This window comes from Vidua chalybeata, chromosome 13 (assembly GCF_026979565.1).
Source record: "Vidua chalybeata isolate OUT-0048 chromosome 13, bVidCha1 merged haplotype, whole genome shotgun sequence".
NCBI lineage: Eukaryota > Metazoa > Chordata > Aves > Passeriformes > Viduidae > Vidua > Vidua chalybeata.
In genome coordinates, this window is record NC_071542.1 from 18668142 (window position 1) to 18680476 (window position 12335).

General features: G+C 44.1%; 1 protein-coding gene across 21 annotated transcripts in view; it reads right to left on the reverse strand.

Moving 5' to 3' along the window:
• The window catches only part of MEGF11 (multiple EGF like domains 11), a 272675-nt gene that overhangs the window by 46547 nt on the left and 213793 nt on the right, over positions 1–12335 (reverse strand). For all 21 annotated transcript variants that reach the window (XM_053954353.1, XM_053954348.1, XM_053954349.1 and 18 more), the window contains 3 exons: positions 7855–7975; positions 6268–6431; positions 5762–5864 (listed from right to left, as the gene is read on the reverse strand). In XM_053954353.1, coding sequence (XP_053810328.1) covers positions 5762–5864; positions 6268–6431; positions 7855–7975 — 388 coding nt within the window. The remainder of the gene's footprint in view (positions 1–5761; positions 5865–6267; positions 6432–7854; positions 7976–12335) is intronic.

Below are 12335 nucleotides of genomic sequence, written 5' to 3' on the forward strand. Positions count from 1 at the left end.
TTCTAATAAGCTTATCTTACATTCATAGACTAAAGGGCACTTGTCGAATCCAGAGAGTAAGCACACCTTTCATATGGAAAAGATTTTCACACTGGAAGGGCAGAGGCCAGGAGAGAGGCTAAAATGCACCATTTTAGACTGACTCTAGAAATGTCTAGTTTCCCTGTCCATTTAAACCTAATGTAAGGATACAGAATAATCACAGAAATAAATTATTAATTTAAAAATCTGGGATAAGACTGCCAGAAGTGATAAATGCAAAATATGGTGTAGATAATGGGACTAGACATCTAGAAAATGCATGTTTAATAGGAACTTACTATTGCTCCATTCTGGTATTTTAGGCTCTCTCTTACAAACCAATGGTACGAAACAATCTGATGGAAAAAAAAAGTCAACCCATGACATTGTGAATTCTAAAACGCTCTGGATCTTTAGCTAAAAAGCTGCAGGTGCATGAAACAAGCCCTAGATTTTTTTCTGGTTTTAAATAGGCATGGAAAACCAGCTCCCAGTTTTACCATCACATAGGTGAGGTTGATCTACTAATGACAAGAGAATTATTTAGGCTTCAACCCAGTACAGCTGAGGATCTGGCTCTAAGATTATAAATTGGATACAGCTGCAATGAAAGAAAAGTCATATAAGTACCAACAAAATGTATTTTATAGAAAGGGTGGGGGTTTTCCTTCAAGGATTTTTCACCTCCTTGCAAAGAACTCAGAGAAAGTGAAGTTAAAAACACCTTAGAGCTCCCCTCAAAGTGGTCACTGCTCCTTTAAAATTCAAAAAGGCTTTCCCTTGAGTAACAGGCTTATCAGTTTTCCTGAATTAATGTGTCCACAGGAGGCCAGGAACATGTTTCTGTGTTTGAGTGACAGTGCAGATGTCACTGCCAGCCTGCAAATGTTCCCAGCCCTGCAGCCTCGTCCCTTGGAGCTGCCCAGCAGCACCTCCTGAGCCCATCCCTCCCTCACACCCCCCAGGTGGAAATCCTGCAGCTCCAGACTCCCACAGCCACTGTGCTGCAGCTGGACACGAGCAGAGACCACCAGGGCTTGTGTTCTGGCAACGTGGGACAGTTACTGAGGTTGTAAAGGACAGTGAAATGTGTATTTTGATTTCCTGTAACAGCAAAGAGGGAGGCTGCTCTTATGAGCCAGGAATGAAGCCTGAAGGAGAAAAGCACCAAGGTAAAAAGATGTTTGTTCCTCAGCAGCAAGCATCATTTGCATGCCTGTGTTTGCCATCCTGATTAATTAAGGAAAATCTATATAGGCTTCTTTTATGATTAACTACGGGATACACACTTTTATGTTTCCCATCTCATATCTACAGCACCAGGCTAATTTTCCCCACACATCTTTGGGATGTTAAAATATAGTGAATAAACTTTGGCTTTGGATACTGAGAGAAGCCTCTGGGTACCCCAGCTCAGCGGGGAGCTGCGATACCATTGCCACAGCAGCTCTGCAAAACCAGAGCACCACACAAGAAAAAAGGCAGAACAAGATGCAGATAAGACAGCATTTCAGATTAAAGGAATTCAGATAAACAGGATTTTAACTGACCTTAGCATTTAGAGGAGTGGAATATATCCCCCTGCAGATCACTTCCCATTTAAACCCAGTGCAAGAGCTGAAAGGGTAACAAAACGCTCACTGCCACAATTAACCTGGAGCACATGGGCTCACCTCAGGGAGGAGCAGAGCTCAGCATGAGGAGCAGCCAGGCCTGTGGCTCTGCTTCTGTGGTCAATCAGGGAGTGGGAAAATGGATGGACTCAGGTCTTGGGGGCAGGATGGGCACACCTGGGTCTGTCTTCCCAGGGAGCCTTACCTGGCTCTGGTCAAGCACCTCCAGAAATCAGAGGACAGCCAGCAGCTTTAATTTAATTATTGAGGGATTAGTGAGGGAAGCAGCTAAAGGCTACACAGTTTCAACCAGCTGGAATCTGTGAGGAAGCCATTTTTGGCACAAAACCTGCTGCCAGCAGCTGCCTGAGCTGGGACCAAGCTGAGGGGGTTTGAAGTTCATCCTGCATCCCCACAGGTGATGCAGCTGGAGCTGTCATCTCCAGAGCCTCAGCACTACATCTGGCACAGCAGCACTGTCATCCTGCTCACCCAGCAAGGCCACCAGGGCAGCTGATCCTTTCCTGTCCACTTTCAGATGATAGTAATTAAGAGGAGCCTAACTGAAATTTATAACCTTGTCATTGTCCCTTGAGCATCCAGGAGAGGAGGTTGCACCTGGGACAGGTGAGACTCATCCTGCTTCTCCAGGACCTGTTTGCTTGCAAAGGACTTCCAGGAGGTGCTCTACCATGCATCATTTCTGTGTTTCCATTCCCTCTGTGGATTCAGTATGTGCAGGACCCCTAATTAACCAAATGTAATTAGCACTGAGCATTTTGATTTCAACCTGAGTGTACATAAAATAACACCTCTTCCACAAATGTCTGGTGTGTAGGGAGCTCTAAGGGACCAGTGCACACACACAGAGCTGCAAGCATAGAAGTGTCTGTACCCAAAATGCACAGCAAAGGTGGAGAAAGAGATCCTTATTAATCCTTAAACAACAGCCTGAACAATCAAGACTTGGTTTTCTGTGAGCAAGAACTTTCCTTTTTAACCCAGCACTAGATATAAGCACCTCTTTTTTGGATTTCCAGGGTACTATTTATACATGAAGTTACACATGTCCAACCTGGAGAACTCCATCCAGTGCAGGGCTGAGCCCTCAGTGTCACTGCATCCCCCATTTCCTTCCTGTGGAGGGAAATTCAGCTCTGCATGGCATCAGCAGGTCACAGCTCTGATTTTGGCCAACATTTCAACACGCTTCATTTTGTTTTTACCACATGAGAGCATTTTGCCACTGTCGTTTTGGGCTTTTGTTCTTGCTGAGCTATCTCCAAAGCCATTGGTGGCACCACGTGCCACTTGGCTGGTGATCTGCAGCAGTGACACCAGGCACAACCATCCCCAGAGCTGATCCAGCCCCTGCCTCTGGCTGCACGTGTGCAATTCCCCAGGAGCTGACAGGGAGGGGATGTGCATGGCTCGGAGCAGCTTGCTGCCTCTGTGCTCATTCATGCACCCAGCTGGTTTGCACAGCTTTGTGATCTCCTGCTTGAGACGTGGGGACCTCTTCATCATCTTCCCATCTGCCAGGGACACTCAGCTCCTGAAAATTACCTTCCCCCAGCTGGTATCCACAGAAGGTCATCGTCCTGAGTAATAGTCTTGCGTGGCACTCATGACATAATAAAAGGATGGTAGAGTGCCATTACCTTACGTTGTGTGCTACTCTGGACATGACTTTTTCCTTCTTTTGCCAGTCCTCCTCCATGCTCTTACCATCTATCAGTCCCTGAAGGTTTATATCAGTAACATCTTGAAACCACTTTAAAGAAAATGGGTTCAATCTTCCCCTTTGATCTTTACATAAAACACAGACATCAAGAGGGAGTCCCACGTCTGGGATGAACATATAGAATATGCTGTTTCAGATGAAGTTTTGTGGCTATTAGGATCAGAAAGACACGTGAATTCTCTGTTTGGTGTGAGTGGGCAGGAGAACCTTCAGAAGTTCCATGATCCTGAACTTTTCTGATATTTTTCAGGCCATGCCTAATTAGTACCAAAATCAGAAAGCAAACATTTCAGCCTGAATTATTTATCACCTCATATTAATAAAATGCACCGCAATACACATCATGGCCCAGTTCACAACAACTGCAGATAAGATTAATCTTTCACTGATGCCATACTCCTTCATATGAAAATATAATTATCTAGCTGAAGAGTTTCTTAAATGACATACTTTCGAACTGGTAGGAGCAGAATTTATCCTTGTGTCTGGTGCCAAGCCAAGTGGAAAAAACATTGGAACAGAATTGACAAAACACGTGTTGGTTCTGTCTATCAACATCTCCACCTTACAGAGCCCTGTCACCATTTCAACTCCAACCTGGTCTCAAATATGGATATAATATTTTCCTCCCTGAAATGTGATCCTGGAGAAAAGAATTCCAGAACTGCAGGAGCACACTGATGGATAAAGTGCTTAGGCTGCAGCAAACCCCCTCCAAGTTAATATACACTTACCTTGCTCAATATGGAAATTCAAACAAGGACATCAGAAATTATTCTTACCTTTAATTAATTAGTATCTGCATTTGATGGGCATTTACAGATGTGAATGGGAGTAAGCACAAAGTATTTGCTGCAAATGCCTTTGAGAAAAAGCCACACCTTCAATCTGCATTGCCTGCAAAGGTCAGTCCCTGCAGTTTCCTCTGGAATGCTACATCCAGAAGATGTGTAATAAACTTTTAGAATAGGTGTATATAAATATCTCTCTTCAAATTACTCTACTTTTAAAAGCCATTTTTTCCCTTGAAGAAGCTCACAGTGACTACAGGATATTCACCAGCTGTTTCTCTGCTGATCATAAGTAATGAACAGTAGAGTTTTAAAGCCTGATAGATGGATATATTGATGGCAAGGAGGTTCAGAGAAAGACAAATGCTGCCCAGCCAGTGAGGAAGGCAAGAGAACGAAGGAGCAAGTGAGCTTATAAAATGGATTTTCTTGGGCGAAAAATGTCCTTTTCAGGGTTACATGTCCAGTATCTTAGAAAAGTAGCTTTGTTGTACACAGTATGTAGAACTTAGTATTTTTACATTTTATGTAATTCTTTAAAGATTATTTCCATTGTATGTTTTAGGCATAATTTCATTGCTTTTGCTTCATGCTCCTGGGAGCTGGGCTGCTGGGGGATGTCCTCTCCATCAGAAACAGAAGGCATGTGTGGGTTTAAGGCATAAATCAATGGGAAAGGTGACACTATCCCAAATGTTGGCTGCCTGATCAGCTTGCCTTGCTCCATGCATCCTTCCAACTTGTACTTGTTTGAAAAACAATTAAATTTTCCAAATGACTTGCTGTTAATATAAATGCATTTTGACTGTCAGTGCCACTGGTGGTTTTGCAGTATATGGAACAGAACTTTATTTCCACCCAGGGCCTCAGCAGAGAGCAGAGAGAGATTAGCCAGCATTTTAGGCAGCAAAGTGTGAAATGGTTGGGTCAATAACTTGCCCCCTATTGCTGTCAAAAGCTGGAAAGAGAACATCAGTGTGGAGTCAAGTGCAGGTCTAATTGTACTGAGAACTCCAGCCGAGACTCTCCAACTTCAGTGAATATTCCTCTCTGTAGCTGTGTAGTCACAACAGCTCTGTCAAACCAGCATTAATCTGCTTTCTGCAACTACTCTGTGATGAGAACCATTGGAAAATGGGAAAATTCAGAGTTTTGTATGATGGAGCAGCTGTAATGACTCATCAGAAATGCCCTGTCTGCATCCCAGGTATGATGGTCCTGGGATTTACCATCCCACAACTGCACCCCTGTGGAAAGGGCAGCTCAAGGAGAAAAACTCTGCAGGATTATGGATGATCTGCATCCCTCCTGAGGATGCTTTTACAGAAGGCTAACATCTGGCTGCAGGTTTGGAGCCATCTTCAACTCATCTGAATACAAATTTAATGAATGCCAATTATTGTCACCATCATGAGTGATTTAAATATGGGCAAGTTCAGCTGATCTTGTCTCAATCCATTATTTAGAAGTTTGCAGTCACAAGTGCAGGGCTATAACTGATGCACAAGCAAAGCAAAACAAACCAACATAACCCCCCAAACCCCAAAATGAACCAAACCCCCAAGGTTTACAAAGGGAATTGCTGGTTTTACCTGTCCAGCCTGCAAGGCAGCAGCAGTACCCGGTGACAGGATCGCACCCATCCGCGTGGTTGCAGTCACAACGCTCACTGCAATTAAGGCCATATGTTCCATCCTTCAAAAATGTAAATAAAAAGCCTCTCAGTGATCAGCTTTTTCTTCCGAAATGTGCAAAATCATCTATCATGTCCCTCTTAATGCTGAGTTGCATTTTTTAAATTAACATACAGAGAAGACAGAAACTCAGTGCCTAATGTTTCTATACAGAACCAAATGAGGAATCACTTTAAAAAATGACGTTCAAGAAAACGCAGATAACACAGCAATAGCTCTGATAAAATACAATGCAAAGTCTAATACATCCAGTTGACTGCTAGAACCCCAATCTGTTATTTGCACTTGATTTCCTCAGACATCACAGACAAATTGAGATCCTCCCCTGCTCTCTGTTCAGCAGAGCTATGGGGACTGTGATTCACAGGGGTGGAAGAGCACCCCAAATTGTTATTTGCACTCACAGGACAAGGCTGGTCACAGAAGTCCCCCTGCCATCCTGGGGAGCAGAGGCAGAAGCCATCAGCCGGCCTGCAGGACGCTCCATTGCTGCAGGAACACGTCTGGTTACAGTTCAGACCCCAGCTTCCACTGGAACAGGGAATAGAGCAATCCACTCCTTGCCACCCTGAGGAAACAAGGGAGAAACAGCATCTGAGATGTTTTCATGAAAACAGCAAGACAGGCAGCTGGCACGCTGCAGCTCTTTGTTTCTAGGAGCATTTCCTTGGTCTAAATTAAGACTAACTTGGGGTCAAAGACTGACCCTTTCACTGTGACCTCCCAGCTCCATCTCCCAGCATCTCTACACACAGATGGAGGTACCACAGTGTTGGCTGTAACCAGATTTAGGTGTCTGATGCCTTTCTGGGAACTGCGAGTACAGTCCCTGTCTGTCAGGCTGGAGACCTTCTGACCCACAGGACTGCAAGAACTTTTCATGTGATGCTGCCTGTTTCTGACTTTTTTTTTTTTCAGAGAATGCTATTTAATATAAAGATATAAAGCAGCTATTACACTTAAAATAAGACCAATGCCATAATTTCTAGCCATTAAGGCTCAAATCTTAACTACCAGTAGCACAATGACTTTCATTACACTGCAGCTCTGTGTCATGGAGTTGAGCAGTAACTCATGGTTTATACACCCTCATTAAATGGGGTTCTACAGTGTTCCATTAATTCATGTTTGAAATGCCAGATTTTATTGTTATTTGCCTCACTTCTGTTTTAGGGCTTATGTATGTCATACAGGCATAGCTCATGTTGGGATTTTGGGGGAACAGAAGAGCTGCTGTGCCATGAAGCAGTGAGGAATTCTCAGGTGGTTACTGGATCCATGGGATGTGCTCACCACCATGTCCAGGAGGGAATTATAGACACATGTGGGAAGAAAAGATGTCAGTCACCTTGGAGCAGGCAAGACTTCTTATCTCTCCAAATAAATGAGAGCCACAACCTAAACCCTGTGCTAGCTCAGGAGACAGAGGACACCTGCACAAGGCTGAGGTGTCACCATGTCAGGGTACAGGAGGATGAGCAGCTGAGGATGGCAGCAAAGGCAGAGAGCCAGGGCCCAAGGGCAGGGCTGGCAGCTAGAATGAGCCAGGAGCCCAGGGCAGGAGGAATGAGACCAGCCCAAGGTGGAGATGGGCAGGCAGGAGTCAGGTCAGGTGAGGATGACCAAGGCCAGGCACAGCCTTTGCCAGGGGCTGCAGGACACACAGGTAGGAAGCTGCCTCCACTCCTGTGCCCAGTGGCTTTGGGATCTGGGAGAAACAGGGCAGCAAAGGCCTAAAAACCCAGCAGCCAGAGGACTGTTCTGCATTTCCCCTGGAGAGGAGCAGTATTTCTGCCCCCACAACCAGTTCTGTGAGACATTTCTGTAGTAGAGCAGAGAAGTCTGGCCCCTGTTCAGGGCAGAGACTGGCCTTGCAGTCCAGCCCCTGTTGAGCTGGGATACTTGGGAGGACAAGAAAATAGTTAAGTTCCTGACTTTCAAAGTGGACAGGCATTGATGGCAGGGACTTGTCAAATGTGAATTTTGTTTACCTTCCTTGCAGTAGCACAGCCCATCCACAGGGGAACAAGTGCCATCGTTCTTGCAGTTACAAACCGACGAGCAATTGGTTCCGTAGGTCCCTGCCACGCAGGGAATGGTGCAGTCATCTCCCTGCAAGCCAGAAAAGTCAGAGTCAGCTGAAGAAATGTGGCATGCAGGAAATTCCCAGCTCGGCACAGGGAAGCTTTCTCTCTCTGAACAGTGAGCAGAGTGTTGTGAGTTGATTGCTGAGTCTTCAGCACTCGAGCAGTCACCGCTGCTTCCCATGATTATGATGCAATTAGTGCTTTGATTGACTTGGAGGAAAGGGACAAGTTTCTGGCATTCATTCAGCAGGAGGTGGGGAAGTTACAAAAACAAACCTCCTAGAGCAGATGTTAGATCATTAAGCAAAACATCACTTACGAAGCACTAATCACAAAATATACAGTCTGAAACCGTGCAGAGATTGCTCTGCGGTTCTTGGAAAATATATTCTAAGAATAGGGTTGTTAAAAACCTAAAGGGTCTCGTACATGCTCATCTTCCACAGATTGGCAGAGAGGAAAACGACGTGGCAGGTGCATCAGACCTTTTTGATGTGTAGCTGGTACCTGCATTTGTTTTCAATTAATTTGCATGAGATTGTGACTTTAGGAAAAAGCAGAACAGGAGTGATGCGTATGGCAGAGACAGGAGGCACACAGCAGAACACAGGAACGTGGTCTCTGTCCTAATACTGCTCTAGGTGTGGGCAAAAGGAGGGAAAGGGGAATAAATACTTATATTTTACAGAAATACAGAATGCTCTAACACTGCATTCTGATGTGCTGCATACACTAATCATCTTGTGTGGTGAAAGGATAGACACAGTTCTTACTAATACTGTTCATCTGATACAACAAGGGAATTAAAATGTGAGCACAATAAGGTTTAAAGCAGTTGTGGTTTAACCTCACTAATTGAGGTTTAAGCCTTAGTAAACTTACTGAGTCCCACAGCTGGGTGTACACATTAACATATACAAGGTATTTTGGTTTCCTTTTCCTCTGTGTGTAATCCTGACTTTCACATTGCAAATTAGCTCCTAAATTTACTACTTCAGTGAGTCAAACTTAAATAATTTAGTTCCATGCAGGGAAAGTGAGCCTACTACAAGTTAAAAAGTAACTCCATTGCACGGTGTAACCTGTGCCATAGCTCAGAGGAAAAGATGTTGGTCAAAATGTATTTTTGCAGGTGAGAGGCTTCACTGTTTGATAGGAGGATCCATTTATCAGGAGTGAAATGTGCACCATGTCAGCTTCCCTATGCTGTGACAAGTACCTCCAGGAGCCTGTATATCACACAGCAGACACCCAGACAGCACAAGGAAATATGAACAGATTTCTGAGCATCATAAACCCCCACCTGCTTTGCTGGAGCAATTCTGCCTCACACCAGTGTGACTCATCCTATTTTAGACCTTTCAGAAAAACTTTGTTTCAGGGGGGAAGGAAAGGAAACAGTTAAAATATTCTGCTCACAAGTAAATCCTGCAAGTTTCTGATTTTTGAATGAAGGCACTGTTTGTAAAAGATGCTATCTTTGACCTTGGTGGAGTAAAACAAGTGCCCCTGGAAAGGCCTGGCAGGAAAAGATGCTGCCTTGACAGCCAGAAAATCCAAAGCAGGCTGCCCCTCATTACCCTGCCAGCATGCCTATGGAATGAGCTCCAGGAGCCCGGGCTGGCAGAGGGGCATTCAGTCTCCACGCCTAATCAATCCTCTGCCTTTCTCCTGTGTGTGACAATTAGACAGCCAATTAGTGCCACTTAGGAACCCTTATCCTGTGTGAATGAAACTCCCAACTCATTTCATGTACTACACAGAACTGCTGGTACTGCTAATAATTTCTATGATGACTGACCTTATCTGGATTTGAACTAGTGATCCAGAAGGAAAAGAAAATTCCTTTGAAAAGGAAAGGAGAAGAGAGTGATGTGGAGTTAAAATACCCCTTAGGGAACCACATTAACCAACCACAGAATCATCAGGGTGAGGAGAGACTGAAGATCATCCAGTCCAACCATCAATCACCCCAAAACCACATCCCCACATCCTGACACCTCTAAACCACCATCTGGGCCAGGGCTGGAGGCAGCAGCAGGATTTCCAGTGTCTCAGCTGATGTTCTGTGACCACAGAGCAGCTGGTGCTGGGGGCAGTGTTCCCTGGCCAGGCACAAGTGGAGTGGATTCACTAGTTTTCTGAAATCACTTTGGATTATCCCAAAGAAAAGGGATACAACTCCCTGAAAAGGGCTTGTAGTGAGGTGGGTGTCAGTCTCTTCTCTCAGGTAACAAGAGACAGGATAATCAGGTGAGGAAATGGCCTCAAGTTGCACTAGAGGAGGTTTAGACTGGATATTAGGGAAAATTTCTTCACAGGAAGGGCTGTCCAGCATTGGAACAAGCTGCCCAGGGAAGTGATGGAATCACCATTCCTGAAATCTTAAAAAACCATGGGGATGTGTCACTTGAGGACATGATTTATCGGTGAATACAGTGGTGGTGCTGGTTGATGGTTGGACTTGGTGGTCTCTGAGCACTTTTCCAACCTTAAAGATTCTGTGATGGTCACAAGGTGAACATCAGGCTGTTTATTCCAAGCCTTTGAGTGTTGGCATTTACTTTAATGTCCTTGGCTTTATGGACTGACAGAGCTGGGCATTCTGGCTGCCCACCATCCACTCACGTACTTTGCAAACAAACCTTAACTGAAAAAAAAAAATACCTGGTTTAATGAGATTTCTATCCCCAGGTTTGACAATTGAGACCTTCAGAGCTCTCTGAGTGACAACTGCCAAATACACTTAACTTCTTAATTACATAAGAGGAAAATGCTCTTGAACTATACCACTGGCTCTAAGATTTTATTAATTATAAATGCACACCTTGTTATTAACATTTTGAACTTGATTTGGGAGAATGACCTCTGAAATGAAATGCATTCAGGTACTGTTAAAGATATGTAAATTCCACCTCCCTCTCACCACCTGCCCAAGTGGATAATGCTGCAGTGTATGCATCCAGCTGTTAATGAGTTATATATTCTAATAAACTGATTTTAAATTGTGTGTACTGAATCTTCACTCTTGCAATATGGTACTTTATGTTTCTATCCTATTTAGTAAAATTAATCAACAGCTGTGCTCCTTATGTTGATTATTCTTTTTTTTTTCCTATTAAGATTGGGAGGTTAATGAGGATAGTGCAACGCCTGGATGTGGTATCTATGCTAGGAAGGAGTAGCTAATTCAATCAAATATATACCCCTGGAAATGTTAAAGCTCTATTAAGAAATTGAGCTATAAATAACTTGGTCTTTTCCATCTCTGTGTTCCCAATCAGAATGACCCATATGGACTTTGCAAAGTTTCAAAGGTGTTTCATTTTCAATATTTTCACTTACAGGAGCCAGCTTATCAAAATATACCCCTAAATCAATCCACTGGGTTATTTCTAATTTCAGGGGTCAAATCTGACTTTAACATAAACAATGGGAAATCTCTTTAGGGAATGTGGGCTCAGGGCCAGCTGTGGGAAATGCCCTGCTCTGTGTGGAGCAGCAGGTTCCTGCTCTCTGCTCTGCATCACCCCAGCCTGGGAGAGGCCACCTCAGTGCCACCAAGCACGGGGTGTCCCACACCTCACCCCTGCTCAGAAATTACCACCACAGAGCCTCTTGTTGGAAATCCAGACCTGGGGGGAGCACCCCAACATGGCAAAGATAGAGGATGGAAGATACAATTCCTGGGACCCTAAAAGTCTCCTTTACACCAGAATGAATGGTGGCAGTGACCTAAGCAGCCCCACCTATGACTTTCCATACCTGCAAGCCCTTCAGAAACACCCATTTTTGCTGGAACTGACAGCCCTTCCCAGCACCCCGAGAGCTTTGGGCATCCAATTCTTGTTATGTTTAATTCTCCCCTATGGATTGAGGGTGAGGTCCAAGGAACCAAACTCCATTAATAACTCAGGCTGCCAGCTCACATCCATCAGCATCAAATATTAATAGACTCCGAGGGCCACAGCATCCATCTTTCCAGATGGCAGTCAATAATCTGTCTTGTTTCTGTTCAGGGAGAGGGGAAGATTTTCCTCCACCAAAATTATTATTGTTCAATATTAGTAGAGCTTAAAGACACAATGCTGCCTTAGGTGTTGGCTGTGTTAACAAGTTCTGGCTGCTTCAGAAAGTGTTTTCCCTGGATTAATGTTACCCTAACAGGTTACATTTCTTGTTTCTTTTAAAAATGCATTCCTGCTATAAGCAGTGATCAACTCCCTTAAAATCCTTTTCTAGTTATCAGTACACAAATTTGTATTTATTCCTGTGCATTTGGGATTAGGACTTCAAGTCTGTGAAATGCATTTTGAAAGGAAAAAAAAAAAAAAAAGGGTATCCCAGACCATAAAGAGAGTTAATAACCCAGCAGTGGTCAACAA